Source organism: Xyrauchen texanus, chromosome 19, assembly GCF_025860055.1.
Source record: "Xyrauchen texanus isolate HMW12.3.18 chromosome 19, RBS_HiC_50CHRs, whole genome shotgun sequence".
NCBI lineage: Eukaryota > Metazoa > Chordata > Actinopteri > Cypriniformes > Catostomidae > Xyrauchen > Xyrauchen texanus.
The window spans coordinates 950,098-973,731 of record NC_068294.1 but is presented as its reverse complement, the minus strand read 5'-3'; the positions used below and the strand labels follow the sequence as shown (position 1 = coordinate 973,731).

Below are 23,634 nucleotides of genomic sequence, written 5' to 3'. Positions count from 1 at the left end.
CAGGTGCTGGGGAATGATTGTGCTGAATGCTGAGCTGAAGTCTATGAACAGCATTTGAACGTATGAGTCCTTTTTATTTAGGTGGGTGAGGGCCAGATGGAGGGTGGTGGCGGTGGAGTCGTCTGTTGAACAGTTGGGATGATACATGAACTGCAGTGGGTCTAGTGAGGTGGGCAGCTGGGTCTTAATGTGCCTCATGACGAGCCTCTCGAAGCACTTCATGATGATGGGTATGAGTGCGACAGGACTGTAGTCATTGAGGCAGGACACTGAAGACTTTTCTGGCATAGGGACGATGGTGGTGACCTTGAAGCACATTGGAATGACACCGTTGTTCAGAGAGATGTTGAAGATGTCGGTAAGAACATCTACCAGCTGGTCTGCACATCCTCTGAGAACTCTGCCAGGAATGTTGTATAGTCCAGCAGCCTTCCTTGGGTTGACTCTACGTAGAGTTTTTCTCACATCGGCCGTGGTAAGACAGAGCACCTGGTTGTTGGGGGGAGGGGTGGTCTTCCTCACCACCATGTCGTTCTGTGCCTCAAACCGAGTGTAGAAGTTGTTCAGCGCATCTGGGAGGCATCTTTGTCAAAGGCAACTGATGTTGTCCTGTAGTTGGTGATGGCCTGGATGCCCTGCCACGTGCGCCGCGTGTCACCGCTGTCCTGGAAGTGACTGTGGATTCTCTGTACGCGTGCACGCTTTGTCTCTCTGATGGCCCGGGACAGTTTGGCCCACGAGGTTCTTATGGCCACCTTGTCACCTGCTCTGAAGGCGGTGTCTCGGGTCCTCAGCAGCACACGGCAGTAATCCACGGCTTCTGGTTGGAGCGTGTGGTGATGATCTTGGAGAAATTGACATCATCAAAGCACTTGCTGATGTAGCTGATCACTGATGCTGTGTAATCCTCCAAGTTAGTAGAGTCGCCATATGTTGCAGCATCCCTGAACATGTGCCAGTCAATACACTCAAAACAGTCCTGAAGAGCACAGATGGCTCCTGCTGGCCAGGTTTTTACCTGCTTTTACTTAATACTTCTATGACATCATCAGATATAAATAAAAAAAAAAAAATGAATCTTTTACCCTTGCTACAGTATATAGATCACCCAGGCCTTATTCTGATTTAGTTGGTGAATTTGCAAAATTTGATCATATCTTGTAGTTATCACATAGACAATATGTAACACGATCAACTCATCACCATAATCCTACACTAGATTTAATTCTGTCATATGGAATTGATGTTGATAATATAGAAATTCTGCCGCAGAGCGATGACATCTCGGATCATTACCTCGTCTCTTGTATACTGCGACCAGCTAATGTTACTCAATCTACACCCCGCTATCGTTCAGGTAGAACTATTCTTTCGACCACTAAAGATAGCTTCACTTATAATCTTCCAGATCTATCTCATACGCTCAGTAAACCCCAAAGTCTAGAAGAACTTGATGAAATAACAAAAAATATAAATACAGTCATCTCTAGCACTCTTGATAGTGCCGCCCCCCTTCAATTAAAGAAAATTAAAGAAATAAGCCCTGAACCATGGTACAATTATCACACTCATGCTCAAGAGAGCAGCTCGGAAAATGGAGCACTAGTGGAAGAATACAAAATTAGAAGTATTTCATGGTGCATGGAAGGATAGTGTCTGCCAGGTCAGCATATTTTAGTAAACTAATAGAAAATAACCACAACAATCCTAGGTGTTTATTTAGTATTGTGGATAAATTGGTTAGTTATGAAGCCTCAACAGAACCAGATATTACGTCGCAGCACAAGAGTAATGACTTCATGAATTTCTTTACTGATAAAAATTAAATTTGGAATTATGCAATTATCTGTCATAGCACCTCTGAAAACTGTGTCTAATAATTTTCCTCACATGAAATTTGATGACTCGCTGTCATAGGTCATGAAGAGCTAACAAATGATATCGAAACATCAAAAGCCACAACATGTTTGTAAGATCCAATACCAACTAAGCTCTTAAAAGAGATATTTCCTGTAATTTTAGAACCTCTTCTTAATATTATTAACTCTTCGCTATCCTTAGGACAAGTCCCAAGAAACTTTCAAATGGCAGTTATCAAACCGCTTATTAAGAAGCCACAACTTGATTCTGGAGAACTGGCAAAATATTTCACTGGCGATTTCAAATCTCCCATTTATGTTGAAAATACTAGAAAAGGTAATATCCTCCCTAATATGTTAATTTCTACAGAGAAATAGTATATATGAACAATTTCAGTCAGGATTTAGACCTCATTACAGTACAAAGACTGCACTTATCAGAGTTATAAATGACTTGCTCTTATCATCCGATCACAGCTGCATTTCAATTCTAGTGCTTTTAGATCTTAGTGCTGCATTCGACACGATAGATCACGACATTCTCTTGAATAGGCTAGAGAATTAGGTTGGCATTTGTGGAGCTGCATTAGCATGGTTTAGGTCCTATTTATCAGATCGCTACCACTTTGTCTATATAAATGAGGAATTGTAAAATCAAACAAAATTTTGGAGTGCCACAGGGATCAGTTTTAGGGCCTCTGCTTTTCTCCTTGTATATGCTTCCCCTGGGAGATATCATCAGAAATGGTGGAATAAGTGTCCACTGTTATGCCGATGATACCCAACTTAAATATTTCTTCAAAACCTGATGAGATTTCACAATTCTCCAAATTAGCAGAGTGTATCAATGAAATAAATGATTGGATGGCCATAAATTTCCTTCTACTCAATTCCGATAAAACAGAGGTACTAATTATTGGACCAAAAACCTCTAAAAATAAGGCACTAAAATATTATTTGACTCTCGATGTATGTACTCAGGGGTGCCGCCAGAAATTCTGGGCCCTATGGAAACCAAAATTTCTGGGCCCCCTACATTTTTACAGATAAAATTTAACCCAATAAACATGCCCAGTATACTTTAAAAAGATACTTAGCGCATTACATAGTTAAAATGTCTAAAGATGAGTACAAAGAAAAAAATATAGAAATATGTACTTGTTTACATACAAGGGAGAACATTTATTATCTCAATTGCAATTGCAAGCACAACGGAACATAATGTACATATATTGACATGTACTTTACATGAACAAGCTTTAGCTGGGTCAAACTGCTCAATCAGGAAACATCAGCTAGAACTAACCCATAATTAAATCAGTCCAGGAATAAAACTAGCTAGGCCAAAAGGGCTCAAAATCAAGACACACCAGGAGTAATGCCAGGCCTAAACCAGTCCAGGACTAAACAAGTACTGAACCAGACATCAACTGTTTGTTAGCCAGGTCTAACAAAGTTATGTTCAACATCACTTTATAATGGCCCAGCGGCGTACCTTTCTGCTGGCAAAATCATGTATCTAATCATCAAAGTTCAGCTTTCTTGCCAGTTTGCTTTCAATGGATAGTATGGCAAGGTGACAAAGTCTATCCTGCAACATAGCAGACCTCAGATAATTTTTTATCAGTTTCAGCTTACTGAATGCTCTCTCGCCACCAGCAACGGTCACAGGCAGTGTGCAAAATATTCGCAAAACTATGCAGACCTGCCCAAAAATACTCTGCAGCTGCATCTTGTAAATGCTGTTGAGCAGATCAATTGGTGACAGACACCCTGGGAAAGTGGCCCCATATACAGAGTTGAGGTGTCTGACTTCATCTTCAAATTCACAAGTCAGATCAGTGTTGTATTTTGAAATCAATAGGAGAACGAGGTGCAGACAATAAAGCTGACTCTGCATCTGTATAAGTCAAACACACACACACACACACACGTAATATTAACCATATTATTTAGTTTTCTTAATATAAAATATTAAAATATCTATTTTGTAAACTCCTTATAGCCAATGGTTACTACAGACACATGTTTTATTCAATTTTATATGATTTTTTCTGGGGCATTTTATTCACATTAAGAACATTAAGTTTGACAGCATCGATCGTAGCAGCAGCACTGTCACTTCACAGAACACACGACACACACACAGCAAACTGATTTTGTAATTTTTGAAGCGTGTAGATTACTTTTTGTTTTGTAAAGTTATCATCATGTGGCGAACACAGTAGATAAGACGTGTTTAGAGGCTTCAATCTTCGTGAAGTTTCGCGCTCAGGCTCACCTTGTTCGGCTGAGAAGGGGACGGGGGACGTGGGGGAAGGAGGAAGTGGGTGTGCAGCAGCCGCTGAATCTGTGTCTATGAGACATGATAACCCCGGAGACAGCAGAGATGTTATTATTGTTGGATGTAAATCATAATTCAGTAATTATTTTACTAAGCTAGCTAGATAAAAGCAGGTCATGTAGCAACAAAAATAAGTAACTCTGAAAGTTTTGGAATACAGGAATAGGGCAAGCTACCCTTCTTTTTGAAAAACTGTGTGACATACTGTCGACTTCGGCGTTCTCTGTCTTCTCTTTCCTTCTTTTCTTTCCGTTTTTGATGCCCTGACTTTTGATGTGACATGCCTGCGTGTGTCACTGTCTGCACTGTATCATAGCAAGTGCAATAAGCAAGAGACGCTACACTAGCGATCGTAGCTCGGACAGCGCAGGTGGAATAAACCATTGTGAGGGGGAGGGGTGTGACTGAAACAGTAAATACATTATTTGTTTTTTAAATATTAAATCTATGGTCAAAACAGACAAAATACACATTTAGTGCATGAGGGGCCCTAGCACATTTAATGTATGTATAAAAAAGAGAAAAGAAATAAAAGAAAAAGGGGGTCTGCTCTTCTGGGCCCTAAATCAGCCTGGGCCCTTAGAATCGTCCTAACCTTCCACCCCTTTACGGCGCCCTTGTATGTACCGTTACATCATCTTCAACAGCGAAGAACTTAAGTGTAATATTTGAGACCAATCTGTCCTTTGAAAATCAAATTACCAATGTTTGTAGAACAGCGTTCTTCCACCTAAGAAATATGGCTAAATTACGACACATGCTCTCTGTTGCTGATGACGAAAAATGAATGTGTTCATGACCTCAAGACTTGAATATTGTAAAGCTAAAGGATGTCCAGCAAGATCAATAAATAAACTTCAATTGGTTCAAAATGCAGCAGCCAGAGTGCTGACGAGAACCAAGAATTATGATCACATTAGCCCTATTTTATCATTGTTACATTGGCTACCTGTTAAGTTTTTATTAATTTTTAATTCAGTTAACTACATACAAAGCTTTGAATGGTCTAGCTCCGCAGTACTTATGTTACCTTCTAGCACGCTATATTCCATCACGTTCATTACGATCGCAAAATTCTGGCCTGTTAATAGTTCCTAGAATATGAAAATCCACAAAAGGAGGTAGATCCTTTTCATATTTAGCTCCTAAACTATGGAACAGTCTCCCTAAACTAGTCTAAACTTAAACTGAGTGTGTCTGCATCTTGAACAAAGACTCATCTGTTTAGCCAGACATACACCTAATTTATCCTTCAACTCACAATTAGGCTACTTTAGTTAGGTCTGCCATAACCAACGATTTATGATTATAGAATTACGATGGACTTCAGAGGATGAACTGATGCCATCTCCAACCATAAGATATGGGATACTTCATATGCCACTGTCTGAACCTTGGATTTAGGATAGACCTCACCGAAATTACTGGCCAGGTTGAACTGTGATGCACCTCACTGATCTCTGCCTGCATCACCTCAGTCTATTGATGACTACGATCTTGAAATGGAATACATAGACCATCAATTAATTGCCAACAAACCCCTCATCAGCATATTAAAAAGGACAATTGCATCTATGTGACTTTCTGCAGCTAATCCAGGATGGACTTCAAAGACATTGGTCATTAATTTCAGAATGAACTTGCTGTCCAATAGAATCTATGTAAAATCTTGAATTGCATAAGGCACTTGCATCTCTAGATACAGACTTGCCTTTTTTTTTTTTTTTATTCTAGCCCAAACTCCCTCACCACTCCCAGAGTATCTGCTGCTTTAGGGGGGTGTATGCTACTCCCAAAAATAGTACAGAGCAGGTGGCGCAGATGTAATTACCTAAAAAACTGAGATCTGGGAATCCCAAAATGTTGAACCAAATTTTCAAAGGATCTCAACACTCAACTCTCATATAGATCACCGAGTGTAGCAACCCCCATCACAATCCACTCTGACCAGAAGAAAGGGGACTTATTAATACATAATTTTGGGTTCAGCCATATGCTCGAGGCAACATTTAAATAAATGTCCAAATTAAACACTCTGGACACATTTGTGCATACCATGTGCAAATGCGAGATAACGGGGTGTAATATAACTTCTCTGGTTAGTTTGATAGAAAGGCTTTGCAATAGCAAAATAGGGGCAAGAACTTCCTTTTCAATACAACAGCAGGGAGGGGCTCTCACAGGTGGAAGTGACCAAAGAGTCAAATGTCTGAGACCGAATGCATAATAACAAAACAAAATCTTGGGTAGGCCTAGCCCACCTTTGTCAATCAGCCTATGTAACTTATTGAAATGTAATCTGGGATGTTTACCATTCCAAATGAATGTATTCACTATGCTATCAAATAGCTTGAAATAAGAGAGGGGAACATCAACAGGGAAAGACTGTAGCAGGTAGATACATTTTGGAATACAATATTCAATAACTTTAACCTTCCTAATCATAGATAAATGTAATGAAGCCCACCTGCCCATATTGCTCGAAAACCTTTTTAATAAGGGGTCAAAATTAACACTAACTAAATCAGGCAAATTTGCTGTGAATAAAATGCCCAAATACTTAATGCCCTGTTTGAGTCACTGGAAGGTGCCCGGCTGAAAAGCAGTTATTGGGAAGTACGGTGTCAAGGCCAAAGCTTTGGATTCAGACCAATTGACTCTGTATCCTGAGAATTTAGAAAAGTAATTAATCATTCTGTGGAGGGAAGAATTAGATATATAGTGGGGTCAGAGACGAATAATAAAATACCATTGTGTAAAGCAAAAGCTTATGCACCATACCTCCCACCACCACCCCAGGAAAATCATCTTCCTTTATATCGTGGCTGATAATGGTTCCAGGGCAAGACAGAAAAATAATGGGGAAACAGGGTAACCCTGCCAGGTGCCCCTATCCAGAGTAAAATAGTCTGAAAATAATCCATTTGTTTTTACCACCACTACCGGGTGTCTCTAAAGTAATTTAATCCATCCAATAAAAGTATTCCCGAACCCATATATTTCCAAAATCTTAAAAAGGTAATCCCATTCAATCATATCAAATGCCTTTTCGGTGTCAAGTGAGATTTGTCACTGACCACATGATATTGATGAAACACCTAATGTTGTCAGAAGAGCAGCGGCCTCAAATAAACCCCAGCTGATCTATATGTATAAGAGACGTCATAGCTTTACTATATCGGTTAGCCAGCATTTTTGACAATATTTTAACATCTAGCTGGATCAGGGAAATTGGACAGTAACTCTTACACTGGCTTGGATCTTTGTCCTTTTTAAGAATCAGACTGATACAGGCTTGTGTCATGCTTGGTGGAAGCTTTCCATTCTTTAATGATTCCATATGAACTTCTAGCAAATGTGGAGCCAGTTCTGTAGCATAAGATCTAAAAAATTCAGCGGCAAAGCCATCTGGCACCAGAGACTTGCTGTAGGCAAGGTCATCTCAGAATCAAGATAATTGTTTTTGCTCAGTCATCAATTTACAGAGTTCAAATGGTTCCATGAAGTTTCTAATAATTTCATCAGTAGACGATGTGGAACTATAAAGATCAAGATGGAATTCTCTTAAAAGCATTATTAATATCAATGGCCGAGGTACAAATTTCACCACCAGCAGATTTCACGAAGGGAATGGTAGAAAAATACTCTCTCTGCTTTATGTATCCAGCAAAAAGCTTCTCTGCTTTGTTCCCAAACTCAAAGTATGACTGTCTTGCCCTGATTATCCAAAACACAACCTTCTGCAAGTATTATATCTGTATTTTAATCGGGTCAATACTCTGAGGCCATAAGACGACATTAGTCGCTTCAGCTCTGCCTCTGCACTTTTAATATTCCCTTCGAACTAATAAACACTTCATGCTTTGGACCTTTTGATGAATGAGGCATACTGTATGATCCGACCTCTAAGAACCGCATTAAGTGCCTCCCAAGCCATGCCCACAGAGGATACTGAGGACCAGTTGGTCTCCATATAAACACTGATTTCAGCGTTTAACATTTGTTGGAAATCAGGATTTTGCACAAGGGATATATTAAATTGCCAACTATGTGATTTATTTTTCTTCATATGCGGCAACACCTCTAAACACACCAGGGCATGATCTGCGACTAAGATGTTTCCAACTGATCAATCAACAACAGAGGAAATGAGGGATTAAAATAAATCTCATGGACCGATGGAAAGATTTTTTTATAGTCCCTACCAGATGGGTTTAAAAGTCTCCAAATATCTGTAAGACCAAGATTTTTACACATCCTGTGAAGTGTCAATGTTGCTGTTGGGGCTTACACACTTTTGCTTCACTATGATCAAGGACTGAGTCCATCAAATTATTAAAGTCTCCTCCCAATATTGTATCATGAGGTGTGCCAGCGGTTTGCAACATTCTTTCAAGATCTATAAAAAGACCTGATCATCAGCGTTAGGAGTGCAAATATGAGCCAAAAAATCAACCTTAGCCCTGGAATTTCAACTAAAACAATAATGAATCCCCTGCTCTTACTTGAGCCAGCACTTAAGAAAACATGTCCACCCAATATCATCCCAAATTTTTCAGCTTCCTGTGAGGAAAGATTCATTAATCATTAATCATATTTCTAACGTTTAGGAAAAAAATTATCTACCTTCTTTTTATGGGGTGTCCCAACCCATTCACATTCCATGTCGAGAGAGACAATCCACTCATATTAAAATGTTTGACATATTAGAAAAAAATATATTGTGTGTCAAAAAATACAATTATAAAGACATTCCAACATTAGTGCACAATCAAACCCCAAACCTCCTCCAGAACCAAACAAACAGAAAAAAAAAAGTGTGCATTAACCCCACGCACGACAGCGCCACCCGTCATCCATCCTTCCAATCCCAAACAGTCTATGAACGCCTATGAGATTCCCCGCGACAACTTTTCCGTTGGATTGCTCAAGTCCAGTGCTTCTATAAACATTTTGTGAGACAGAATTTCACAAAAGAAAATAATCTATAAAACAAATTCCAGTCAACAGGCAGAATAAGCGCAAACAACGTGAAAATTCATCCACATAACTGTCCCGAAGCTGAGTGGGAGCTGGTAAGAGTGGGAGCTGGTCCGAGCGGGAGCTACAGCGGTCGTTTGGAAGGAATTCGCTTGTTGCAAATTGCGACTGTGTTCTGAATGGAATAAATCACACTCCAAAGGGCGCTTTGAATGGAGAACAATTGTGATAGTCATGTTGGAAGAAATAGAATCGCTGAATGGAGCATGCCCTAAACAAGCTGCATGGCGAGGTAATGAGGCTGACAGGAATCAGCTGTGCAGGAGAACCAGATTGAAATGCTAGGGAGGATTGGAATGATGCTTGAATTAAATAGTTATTCTTTTGATTCCCTCGCATTCAAATGAAGCTGTGTAAGAGCTTAAGTGACATGATGCCATAGCAGTGTCCTTTCACGGAGGTAGGCTTACACAATGGGCCGCTCCAGGTGGGAAGTTTAGATAGGAGAACGTTTGAACAGCTGTAGGGAGCTGTTTCACATGTGTACGGTGCCAAAGTGATGGCAAAGTGAAGCATGTGGAAGCAGTTTCACGCAAGCGGAAGTAACTTCACGATTCAATAGAGAATGAAAAGAAAGACAGAATAAAATATAACACTTAACATGTTAGCAGCCAATACTGCAAAAATAAATGAGCTGCTGTGGCAGCTTCTGTTGAATAACAAGATTGTTTGGACAGAAGAGCTGTGCTGATGAAGGTGAATGCTTTGCAGCAAATTTACATTCAGTGACCAGAGTCTGCATGAGTCTGTTCATGGGCAATGGGCGGGACCGAATGCCAGAAGACAGGTAAGAAGCTGTTTATATACTCTTATTCTGGCAGTGTGATTGATCTGATTAAATGTCTTACTTTTCCCAAACCTTGTTAAATAAAACTCCATATGTGTTAGGCTTACTTTGATTCAGCAATGTACAATAAGACAACAAACAAATGGCATGTTCATGAACTAGTGAACAGTCTTACACTAGTCTTGCACTGAGGAGCCGTTCGCATTGAACCCATTTTTGTGTCCGTCTGTGCTGTTTTATAATTGTTTTTCAATGTAAAGTTGCATTACGTTTTTAGATGCCATGTCAAGTTAAAAAGAACCTAAACTGTTAAAAGTTTTGCTCTTTTCTTGTGTTGCCTCCAATTTTAGTGCATTCCCAATGCATTCCCCCATGTCAACGCCTCTAACAAGTTTTCAAACATTGTGCTGGAATTTCAAACAAATATTTTGAACTTTAGCTGTCATATAGGCCTATAAATTATACAAACGCCGTCAATGCAAGTCAAGCAAGCTTCTAGCTAAACTAAAACGAATAAAAGCAAATTCCGAGCTGAATACTGTGGCTGTTTACTTGTGAAAATTTTTTTGAATAATTAATCTTTATAAACATGATGTACTTTGTTCAGCAATGCCACATAGCATATAAACAAACCATAATTTTCAGTACAAACACAGACAATTTTCTTTGTTACATTTAGAGTTTGATGAGGTGAAAGAAAGTCTTTGCAAATAATAAATGCTTTAACGATACCAAACACAGCACAAACTATGAAGTGGTTGACCCAACAGCTATCTTGTTAAATACAAAGAAATGAAAACGTAATGATGTTACTTTCAACGGCACACACCAGCACAAACAAAAAGAGCGATTTGGACTATATGGGGTGGAGAGTCGCCGCTCCTGAATACAAGCGGTTATTTCTAAGGAAGGGAGATAGATACAATGTTTATTTTAACGAAATAAACTGGCACAAATCGAGCAAAAATGAATGGCACTTATTTGGAATGATTAGGACGGCATGGGGTGGACAGTGATGTCTCTGCTCCCAAAAACTTTACCTGCTATATCCAAGAAAGGAAAAGAGTTACAGAGTTCCTTTTAATGGCACAAATTTAGTACAAATGAACGCCACCAGTTAAGAGCGATTTGGATGACATGGGGTGAAACGTGACAACACACAGCCAAAAAATAAATATCTAATATTTCACACAAATCATCACAAACGCAGCACAAATAAATGGTTGCCTATAATTCTGGTAAAGATTTATTGGGGTGCCAACTTCACAGAGATCTGAAACCTTTAGCAGCTCTATGATTGGCCAAAATGGTCCGGTCGACTTTTCTGAAACCTTTCCCTGAGGAACACAGAAGCTTGATATCTGGCCCACTTTCTGTAAGATCTGAATTTCAGCATTTTAATTTTATAATAGTGAATTTTAATTCCTTTTTCAGCTGCAATTTTATAATATGAATATTTACAGCTAATTACACCTCTTAAAATTACAGAACATAGAATTTGCTGTTTAAAAATACATATCTATAAAATACGCCACAAAACAAATTCAATTTTGTTAAATGCCACATGTCTAGAATTCAAATTCACAAAATTTAAATTGTAATTTTTCTAGATTCATAGAATACACACTAAAACCATTTACATTCATTGTTTTCCCATAAACAAGACACAAAAAACACAGCACATGCTTAATATAAAATCAATTTCAATTAGAAATCAACATGCATAAAATTTTTGTCTTTTCATTGTTGCTTAATCATATACATGTAGTGACTGGAGGAATCAATGAAGGATAATCATTAACTCGGCGGGTTCCGAACAAACAGAACTTACTGTTAAAAACTCCCCTAATTACTGAAATAGCGCCAACCAGTCTCCACAAGCACAATAAATGTATTGACAAAGAGACAAGGAACCATTGACAGAGGATCCTCGTGGTGCTTTCTAAAAAACCCCACACATGTGAGACTCTGTGCTTCACCACGTGAGAAAAGGGCACGTGAAAAGTTGGCAACAGAGAATGTGTGCGTTTTCAGTTTTAAACTTAGAAATGTATTTTCTAGTGAAATATGTTTTAATCCCCGTATGTTTTGTTTGTCTGATGTTAGATCAAACTAGTAAGACTGTCTAGTAGTGTAGTAAAACTAGTTATTGTTAATAAGAGGCCTTATATTTAATAGCCTAACAGTGTAAACCCATTTTTAAGGGTACCAAATATACTTTTCTTGGTATCAAATTAAACCTTACGATTTGTCCTAGCCGAATTCGAATATAAGATCTCCGTAGAATGATATTTCGGCTATGTTTACCATCTTTTGAGTCATTCAGCCCAAAATCTCTTACCGTCATAAACACAGTCATAAACATGCAAATGAGTGAGACGGGACAAAGGAATCATTGTCCTGCCCAAAGAAAGGAGAATTTTATGACCTCCAAAGGAATGCTCAGACAGGGCTGATTCTCACTCAATTCTTACTGAGAAGGAGAAATGAACACTTTTTAATCCTATATATTCCATATACATATATATATATATATATATATAATCCATGTGATAAAAATATTGACATGTATCTAATGTGCCATCTCACATTTTCCCTTAAATGTGCTTGATCTATGTTTTCTTGCAAACTCTAATGGGTTAATGTTTCAGACTTTGCATACCATGGTTACCCGAAATCATATGTGTGGCATATTTGGTCTCTATAACTTGGTATTTCGAAGATTGAAATGACTGTGTACATGATATGTCGATAACAACAACATATTAGTATTACAAGTATATTTCCTAGTTTTCTTTCTTGCACATGCAATGAGAAATGTGAGAACAAAAGAGCAATAAACCAAATTCCCGCCTGGAACCCAAACCCTTCTCATTGGTCGAGCCAATGAGAGGTGGGACATGTTTTCTAAGGGTATAAAATTGCTGCGCCCACTTCCTCTCACTCTCTTAGTCCTCTTTATCTCTCTTACTTCCCTCATCTCCTTACAGCTTAGTTCTTCCTCTTAGTCCTCTCATCTCTTAGCTCTCTTATTCCTCTTACTTCCCTTATCTCCTCTTATCTTCGAAAGCTCTTATCTTCTTCCTCTCTCTCTTGCTTCCAACTCCCAACTTACTTCATCTCTCCTTGGACTTCCCCCGGCACCCCTCTCTCTCCTCTTCTGCTGAACATTTGCAACTGCTTGGAACAACCCCTCAACTCTCTCTTCAAGTGAGTCTCAACTCCACGCTCTGGAAACACCGAACCGAAATCCTCCGCCTCAAGAAAGCCCCGAGGACGCGACATCCACGCAGCCTTGCTCAGCCACACATAGGCCCATTTTGCAAGTATCATTTCATCTGAAATCCAAACGCGTTAAAGTGTGTAATTCCATTTGCTGGCTCTTAAGGGTTAACTGTTGTAATAAGTTGCTATCCTTAATAATCTCTTTATTTTCCTTATTGCTTCTACTCTGTTTATTTTATGTTTATTTTATTTTACATGTTAAGTGTCTGTTTGTCAAGTGTAGTGATATATTCTAGTTCCTTGTATTAAACCCAATTATATGCTTGATTGTCTGTGTGTGTTGATCATAAAACAAAGCCTCTTTAATGTGCGATTTTAAGCTACGAGCTGATATTATCAAAGTAATTTAACGTGCTTTGATGAGTATGCTTATAACTAAGAATAAACCTTCAAGGGAATTGATCAGGAATATTTAGCAAAGCTGTTCGCTGGACGAACTGACTGGTTGCGGTAGCCTACGGGTCAATTCCATTGAGGGTCTAATTAAATGAATATATCCTGTCTGCATATAATGTATATTCCTAATTAATTATAATTCGTGGTGTTTAATTATCTATATATATTTGAGGCAGACTCCTGGACTATATAAGCCCTTTTTGGGGCATTTTTACAATGTGTATGGGTATCCGGGTCAAATCGTCTGATTAATCATTGATTACGATCATTGAAATTAATTATACATTTCCCAAAACCTGACCTGCATACCCTACAACATTTGGACACCTTTGACAAACAACGCTAACAAATTAAGCATTAATAGAATTAGGAACAAGGATATTTCCATATTAATAATTGCTCTAATTGCACTTTATTGACAGAACTGCTCAGAAATAGCTACAGCAGCAGACCACTAGCTGCATTACAAGCTACCAAATGTTACTAACAAATAGTAGACGGTCTTTTTATATAACTAGCAGGTAACTCAGGGTGCATCTCAATCAGCTCCCTAGTCCAGTGTACAGGGCACTGACCAGGAAGTTGGCCAAACGTTCCTTCCCTAAAAATTCCCAGTATACAATGTAAAACCAGGGAGCACTGTTGATCAATTTGCTCTATGCTCCCTTACCGTCATGTTATACCAGGAATGCTGTCGTGTCTTCTGAATTCTATGAGAGCAAGCATAAATTGATGTCAAACCATTATGTTCTCTTTAATTTCATATACATATAATGAGTATGAAAAGGAAACGTCCTGGTTACTTTCATAACCTCCATTCCCTGATGGAGGGAACGAGACGTTGTGTAGATATAGTGACATTAGGGTTCACACTTGGGAGACTGAGACACCTCTGATCTTTGATAAAAGGCCAATGGGAATTGGCAAGTGGTATTTGCATGCCACTCCCCCTAACATATGGGTATAAAGGATATGGCGTGTGAACCGCTCATTCAGGTTTTGTGCTGAGGAGCCGAGAAAAGGTCCCGGCTATCTCAGCAGGTAATCCAGAATTGTGTCCAGAATCACTCCCATGGTGAAGATTCCACTCACTGCGGAGACCACATCCCACCCAGGGTTGCTACAAACACAGCGACCGGGGGGGCAACGGGGACTGCCCAAGGGAGACGCGGAAATACACACAGGGGGATTAATCCACACGGTGGCCCGTCCTGTGGAGCACCTATTCCAGTACAGAGTAATTTCAGTACTCGTAGTGGGTCTGATTGGGGAATTCCTCCACTGAATTTGCTGACCAGAGGGCTAGGGAGGAGTCATCCAGGGAGCAGAGTTAGTGGGATCTCCTGGGATAAGAGCGCACGATGGAGGGGAAACTGAGGCGGGCAGGTCCCCAGCCCGCTTGATGGAGGCTAGCGCAATCAGGATGGCGGTCTTCAAGGAGAGGGCCTCGAGCTCAACTGAGTCAAGTGGCTTGAAGTGGGATCTCTGAAGGCCCGAGAGGACCACTGAGAGAACCCAGGAGGGGAACAGTCTTAGGAGAATTCAACCTCCGGCGCCTCTAAGGAATCTGATAATCAAGTCATGCTTACCCAAGGACTTGCCGTCCACTGCGTCATGGTGGGCCGCGACAGCGGTTACATACACCTTAAAGGTGGAGGGGGACAGCCTTCCCTCCGACCTCTCTTGCAGGGATGAAAGAACTGACTAAACTGCACATCTCTGCGGGTCTTCAGACCGGGAAGAACACCAATTTGCGAACAAGCGCCACTTCGGAGTGTAAAGTTGTCTGGTAGAGGGAGCTAACTATGCTTTGCCAAACCATTCTCATATCAGCTGGACCGACTAGGTGTGAAGCCTCCACTCTCCGCTCAGCATACCTTGTTGCGACAGCGTGTCCGCTGCAGTGTTGAGGCTGCCTCTGAGTCACTGCTGGCTACAGAGGAGGAGATGGCGGGCGAGTTGTGACGTGATGGGAGCGCCTTGCCGATTCATGTATGCTACCGTTGTGGTGCTGTCTGAACAGATCAAGATGTGCTTGTGGGAGGAATTAGTGGGAGGAACCCCCGTAGGCAGTTGATGTGCCAACGCAGCGGGGGGCCCTTTCCAAGAACCAGCGGCTGCGTGCCTGTTGCACATGGCGCCCCAACCCTGTTTGGAGGCATCTGTGGTGACCAGGACGTGTCGGGACACCTACTGTAAGGGGACTCCTGTCCGTAGAAAACAGAGGTCTGTTAAGGGTTTGAATCTGGCGGCAGACGGGGGTGATAAACACACAATGCATGCAGCGGCGACTTGCCCATCTTGGGACTCGAGTCTGGGGCCAGTGCTGAAGCAGTCTCATATGCATCAACCCAAGCGGCGCGACTGCCACGGAGGATGCCATATGCCCCAGGTGTTTTTAGAGGAACCGCCGTGCCTGGCTTGAACAAGGTGAGGCATTTCAGCACTGACTGCGCGCGCTCGTTGGTGAGGCGTACACCATTGAGACTAAGTCTAACTCCATGCAGAGAAAAGAGATGCTCTGAACCAGGGCGAGCTTGCTCTTTTCCCAGTTGACCTGAAGCCCACTCCCTGTGGGTGCATAGTAACTCTCGGGAGTGGGCCAGGATGAGCCAGTCTTCGAGGTAGTTGAGTATGCGGATGACCACTTCCCCTGGCGGGGCAAGGGCTGCCTCTGCGACCCTCGTGAGGACGCGAGGGGACAGGGATACGCCGAAGGGGAGGACCTTGTACTGACACGCCTGGCCGTCGAACCGTAGAAAGGGTTGGTGTCAAGGCAAGATAGAGACGTGGAAGTATGCGTCCTTCAGGTCTACAGCTGCGAACCAATCTTGATGCCGGACGCAAGTTAAGATGTGTCCTTGCATGAGCATTTTGAACGGGAGTTTGTAAAAGGCACGGTTTGAAACTCCAAAGTCCAAGATTGATCATAAACCGCCGCCTTTCTTAGATACGATGAAGGAAGGGCTGTAGAGATCACGATCTCCACACGCAGGGGGTTGGCATCTTCGCTGTGCACAGAGGTAAATCAGATGCCGCCGAAAAGGGGGCGGAGGCCTGGCGAACAATCGTGTAGCCGAGTGGGATGGTCCTGGCCAACTAGCGTGACAGGTTGGGAAGTGAAAGCCAGGCGTCCAAGCTCTGTGCGAGGTGCACTAAGGGGACGATTGTTTTCTACATACCTGGCGAGGCTTCGCAGTGGGGCGGGGCAGGTAGTATGGCTTCGGGAGGCAAAAGTGTGTCCCAAGGCTCTGGTGCTGAGAGAAGACTCAAGCATTTACCTTGCTCCGCACACCCGGCAGGGGCCGGGTAGTGACTGAGGAGGAGGTCCCATGTAGGCATCCTCTCGTCAGAGCTGGCCGGCCGAGGGGCAGCCATCGTGGGTATGGAGGCGGGGGGTCCGCGTCCGGGGTAACCAAGACTGCTGAAGTGTGGTGCCGGTTGCTATAAGGACGGCAGGTGACTCAGGGAGAGAGAAAATTGCTCTATTATTGAGAATGTGAGAACCGCAGCCCGAAGGGGATGAGGCAAAGAAAATACCTTTGACTGAAGGTTCTCCTAACGGCTCTCCACCGGAGGATGGAGTGGTCTGCTTACCAGCTCCAGAGCAAATGTCTCGTTCCCTGGGTCGTCCGTCTCAGGAATGCTTGGGAGCCTGCCGGGTCCTCGAGGACCTTCGGGGACAGGGTGGGTGCTCTACCTGTGGGACGCTCGAGGCTGGGGCTGAGAGCTGGGCCCATGTTGAAGCGGAGCTGCCTGACGTTTGGAAGCCACAGGGGGACGCCCTCTGCGAGCAGACGGAGCAAGGCCCGCGCTGGTACGGCGCCGGCGCTTGATGTGGCCTCCATCTGTTTCTTCACGGCTGAGAACTGCTGGGCAAAGTCGTCAACGGTGTTGCCGAATAGACTGAGTTGGGAGATGGGGGCGTTTGAGAAAGCATGCTTTGTCTACCTTCCATATCTCGACCAGGTCGAGACACGGATGATGCTCCTGGACCAAGAGGGTGGCCATCGCCTGTCCGAGTGCCGGCGCTGTGACCTTCATGGCCCCGGGGTGGACGCTATCAGTCATCGAGCGCAGTTCCTGCAGCACATCAGGAACAGGATTACCCAAGTGCAGATCTTCAAGTGCCTTGGCCAGGTGGATTGCAGGGGGGCCATGGCATGCAGGGAGGAGACAGCTTGGAGCTGCTACACCGTCGAGGGTAGTGAGAATGGAGGAGCGAGGAAGCCGTTTCGGGCAGTAAAAGGTGCACTCTCATGGCATGGCTGTGAGCAGCGCCCTGACCCGTGAACCAATCATTTAGCCATGAGGGTGGGGGCGGAGAGTTCCAGTCCCGCCCCATCCTCACGGCAGTCCGGGCAAGCATAGTGGACATCTGCGCGTCAGGCTCACACTGGACAAACAGACACGGAGGTGGCAGCCCAGTTGAGACATCAGCATCAGACGCCACTGTTACTTTTTTTGCAGCAGCAAAATCATCAAATCATGCAAATACCACTCGCCAGTTCCCTTAGGCCTTTTATTTAAAGATCAGAGGTGTCTCGGGCTCCCAAGAGTGACCCCTTGTGTCACTACAATGACACAACGTCGAGTGAGTGACAGATAGGGAACAATCTTTTATATTTTAGAGTTGTTAGAAAAAGATTAAAATGAAGGGCTGGGTTCACCCCTGTCTCTTTGCACTATTGATGAGTTAAATACATTCACAAGCAACTGTTACAAACAACACATGGCACATGGTAAGTTGTGTGTGGAGATCGCAGTGAATAGTGTGAGCCTCTACAAGCGCTAGGTCTCCGTGGAAGGTCACCACAGTAGGTTGTCTCAGAAGCAGAGGCAAGAGAGATTTGTCCTCCGCTACCCGGAATGAGGTGAGCAACTGTGCCACCACGAGGACCTAGTGAGCATTGGGATTTGGGCATGCCAAATTGGGGAGAAAATCCCCAAATAAATAAATAAATAAATATATTTATGCCAGTAGATGGTGCCAAATGAAACATTTTTGACCAAGAACTGTACTCGAAAAGGCTGGAAAATCACTCTTTACACCACTCACCCTGCCCTCTACCTCTTTGAACTGTTGCCTTCTGGACGGCGCTAAAGAGCACTGAGCACCAGATCCGTCAGGCACAGGAAAAAAAATGTCCCTCATACTATCCATCTCAGTTAAAACTGCCCCATTGAGATATAATTATGTGCAATACTCAGCTTAGTCTATTTATCCAAGATATCCTCTTCTGCCATTACATTCCCTTTCAATATCTGTATATAACAAATTTGTATTTGTACATATATATATATACATATATATATATATATATATATATATATATATATATATATATATATATATATATATATATAGCCCTGTGATGGACTGGCTGACCTGTCCAGGGTGTCCCCGCCTTTAGCCCAATGTTAGCTGGGATAGGCTCCAGCCCCCACGACCCTGTACACAGGATAAGCGGTTGATCGATGGATGGATGGATGGATATATATATATATATATATATATATATATATATATATATATAGAGAGAGTTAGGGAGTAACGGAATACATGTAATGGGATTACGTATTTAAAATACAAAATATAAGTAACTGTATTCAAATGCTATTTCTAGCCATTTTACATGCACGTTACCAGACACGATCATGTTCTTTTATCAAGAAAATTCACATTAGATCATACTTATATATATATATCTAAAAGATCAATTTGATTTATCTTGATTTAGAAACAACATTGCTTATGATATTTAGGTTTTTCAGAGAATGTCTTTTTAATATGTGAGTTTTTATATTCAGTGCTGTAGAAGTAATCCAAAGTATTTAGTATACATTATTGACCTTGAGTAATCTAACAGAATACGTTACAAATTACATTTTACAGCATGTATTCTGTAATCTGTAGTGGAATACATTTTTAAAAGTAACCCTCCCAACCCTGTGTGTATATATATATATATATAAATTATTATTATTATTATCATAGCTGTCTTGTTGTTGTTGTATTGTTTGTGCACTGGAAGCTTCTGTCACCAAGACAAAAAACTTGTATGTGTCAGCATACCTGGCAAAAAAGCTGATTCTGATGCGACTTTTATTCAAGTAAATTGCATAGAATCAAAAGCATAGCGAGTCTCCCCACAAATTACAACAAAGTATATCAATCATTTATGAACTGCAAAGCACAGCTAAAAACATAATTGTAAGTTTCAATAACGTTCATATGTCTTTGAAATGTGTGGTCATCACTCACCAATTCATAATCATTCATAATTCATCCAGCCCCTTTTCTTGTTGAGCGAGACTGAACAAACGACTTGCCTCCTCCTCTCGTTCAACAAGTTAGCAGATCCTCGTTCATGAACGAGAAGACCGATTCATTCATTTCGTTCACTTTTATCAAGTTCAAGAAAAGCATAAATACACTGCCTATGCACAAAAGCACAACATTTCCATGTGATTTTAACTGTATGTTCTTCACTCATTTTTACGCATTCATAAATTGTGGATTATGTTTGGTGCATACCACCTTTCTTGAACGCGAATGACCACATGCCAAATTGAATGAATGAAATGCCGACCTGAATCAACAACATGGCTCCTCTCATTCAGTCAGTCAGCAGATCCTCATTCACGAACGAGATGAATGGAGTGATTCATTAATTCTGTTCGCGAACAAGTACACGAGTACAAGAAATAGGAGTCAGTGTCACAACAATGATTTGTTCACTTAAAAGTTTAGTTCAAAAAGACAGATCTGTTCACAAACTAAACATCACTACTGGTGGGTGTCTGAGAGTCTGACCCATATCAGGAATGCAGTAACAGTGCTTGCCCATTTAGCCCAGCTCCCGGAGAACAAATATACATATATGTGACTTGTAGGTAATTCATCAAATCATATTATGATTAAAGTTAAGCAAGTGTTTTATTGTGTTTTAGTTTTAGGTCATTAGTGTACCACATGTATTTTCTTATACACGTTCATAACAAAGTATATTTCAGCCTAACTTTGGGCTCATCGTCATGTTTGTTTCTGCAGGATAAGGCCTATGTTCCAGAGAGGCTTGACTCAACACTGAGGGACAGATGTTCTGTCTAATGATGTCATTGAAGGGATTGTATGGAGTTTTGAGAGGCATTTGACTAGGTCAGAGGGACTGGACATAAGTGTATCTAAAAGGAGACTCACCTATGACCCATATCCTCTGACCAACAAGACTTGGTGTTTTTTTTTTATATAATATTTGAATGATTGCATTTACGTAGTTGAACAGAACACCATGTTTGGATGATTCTAGAATTATCTGTACTGGAAAAGCCCCGTTCACACTGTCACCGAGTTTGTTGCTAGATGCCTATAGCCCCTGTATTTCTTGTCGCTAGTGGGCATTCCTTCTGCTGTCGCTCTAACGTTATTGGTTAACTAGATTGCCAGTAAAACAAATATAGAATTCTACATTTGAGAAGGAATCATTTGTTTTGCCTCTAATAATGAACATTCTGCAGAGGAGAGTTCTTTAATATAAACTACAGCTCAATGCATCCTATCATGAACAAGACAAACAATCTATTAATGTAGGCATTAAATTCACAATGTCAACCACTTTTGGTACATTATCCAATATGATAAGAAATCGGTTTACTTGCCACTAAAAATGAGCATTCTGGACGGGAAAGTGTTATAAACTGCATAAAACTCAATGCATTATATCAACACAAAGATCAATCTTTCAACGCATCAATCAAACTCACTCAGAATGCTGACAATTTCTGACACGGTTTTCCACGCATCACTGAAACATGAAATTGATGACAACAACAAATCTCTTTCCTGCACTCGTCTCCATTATCTCACAGGAGACAGATTACGTAAGCTTCACTGTCATTACTCATTGGCTGTCACTGCGCGATATCTAAATGGGAGCAACATGAGACGCATCCACAAGTAAAAGAAAAACAATGCAGAACTGCAGTATTTGTAAAGGATAATCTAGTCAACCAGCCGGTCATTATCGTAAATTATCATCACTCTCTGGAATACTTGATTTCACAGAATCTGACATTCAGGGGTCTGATTTTTCTGAATAATGAGCGCACATCTGGGGATAAAGTGATATGAGTATTGCAGGTCATCATTTCGATTTCTTGTATCACTCCGTGAACTCTAGCTAATAAAAAGCAAATTCATGTCCATTTATTTATTTGTTTGTGAAGTAGGGATATATAACCACCAACAGAACTCCGCCATTTCTTTCTTCTCATGCAAATCAATATTTCATGTCTATCTATTTATTTATTACGTAAATAGCATTAAAATAAGAAGTCTGAAAAGAAATAAGCGAACCACTTCAGTGATAAAAGAGTCCTCCATGCTGTGTCATGGTCCTGATCACCTTGTTGGGCTTTATTTTGCAATAACGACCGGCTGACTGTACATTATCCCACTTTATTTGACTACTTGCCAAATAAATACATGGACATGAAATATAGATTGGAGATTAAATAATTTTATTGTAGAGAGCAGATTGAACAGGAGCACATTAGTAGGAAATGACCCTGGAAGTGTGGTCATTATTCAGAAATATTTGACTTTGGAATGCCACGACTGACAAATCAGAACCAAAACTATACGAAATACTTTGCAACAAAAATGAAGACTCATTACTATTTTGCAAAGAGTAAAGCTCCGGTCATAATATGGAGGAATGGTTGTGTCAGCCGTTTGAATTAGTTTCTCTCCAACACAGTCCAAAGAGAACCTGATCTCCTCATATCTGTCCATGTCTACTATGAGCTTATTCTTTTAACAACAATGATAAGACAGAAGTGAAAAATAGAAAAATGTTGAATTCACCTGGTATCGCTTTGTTGCCTCACCTTTCTGTTTGGTCACTTTACGTACGGTCATGACAGCTTGTCGTTTCTGATATTCAGAAATTTCAAAACCTAAAAACAACAAACCCAAGAGAAGATATGTGGGTGATAAAAAGCAGCTGCCATTAAGGACACATTTCAAGGCTTTTGCAGAAGGTAAATCGATACAATTTAGATTATAATCATGGAAAATTAAGAGTTATGGAGCTCACCTATTTTTTCATCCTCCTGCACCATCTTGCGTTCCTCGTGAAAAGCTCTTAGCCAGTGTATCTTCTCCTCCAGTTTCTTGGCCAGAAAGATGTGAATCTCCTCCGTGTCTTTGTTGTGCAGCTTGAACGCATTCTTCACGCTGACGTTAAAGTCGTCGTCTCGGCCATCAATAGCATCTCTCACATCATGCCTGTCCATGTCAATGCGGCCTTTGTAGTAAAGTATGTCCCGTCGTATCAGGTCCTGAGGAGAGAGGAAGTTACATTCATCAACGCACAAGCAAACTCATCTGCACTTGTGAATGTTCTAATAGACGGCATTTCCACAAATACAACGTCTGTTTTCTTGTGAGAACTACTCAAATTAGATATGTTTAATATATTGAGCTATTCAAACTTTTATGAAAAGCAGCAAGATTTCACTTGTATTCATACTGTATACAGTGATTGTGTAAAAGAGCCACAGTTACAAAACGAGTTAATTATGTTGTTAATTAGATTGAGCGTTTCATCTTAGTTTCCCAGCAAGGTAGATTACAAGTACTTCCTGTATAAAATTAATGAAGTAACAATGACGAGCATCACTATACTGTCACTTCTCAGCACTTCACAACTCTAAAGAAAACCCTAACCATCCTCACCTCGTCAAAACACAGAGCAATGCTTGATCACAACTAATCAAGCACATCCCGAAGACTTTTAACAACAGCAGATAGAATTAAAGTCAAATAGTTTTACATTTATATTATAAAAGAATTAATATTGAATCTGTGGTTGTGTTGCTCCAGGGTCTCTCAATTGACTGAACTCTGCAGTTTCTTA

General features: G+C 41.1%; 1 protein-coding gene across 4 annotated transcripts in view; it reads right to left on the bottom strand.

The window, feature by feature from the left end:
* LOC127660253 (rho guanine nucleotide exchange factor 9-like) overlaps window positions 1-23,634 on the bottom strand; it is a 122,015-nt gene that overhangs the window by 16,258 nt on the left and 82,123 nt on the right. For 3 of the 4 annotated variants that reach the window (XM_052150386.1, XM_052150387.1, XM_052150389.1), the window contains 2 exons: window positions 22,813-23,056; window positions 22,604-22,672 (listed from right to left, as the gene is read on the bottom strand). In XM_052150386.1, the coding sequence (XP_052006346.1) occupies window positions 22,604-22,672; window positions 22,813-23,056 (313 nt within the window). Of the gene's footprint in view, window positions 1-22,580; window positions 22,673-22,812; window positions 23,057-23,634 lie in introns of all 4 variants that reach the window. The other variant, XM_052150388.1, reaches the window with a different exon arrangement.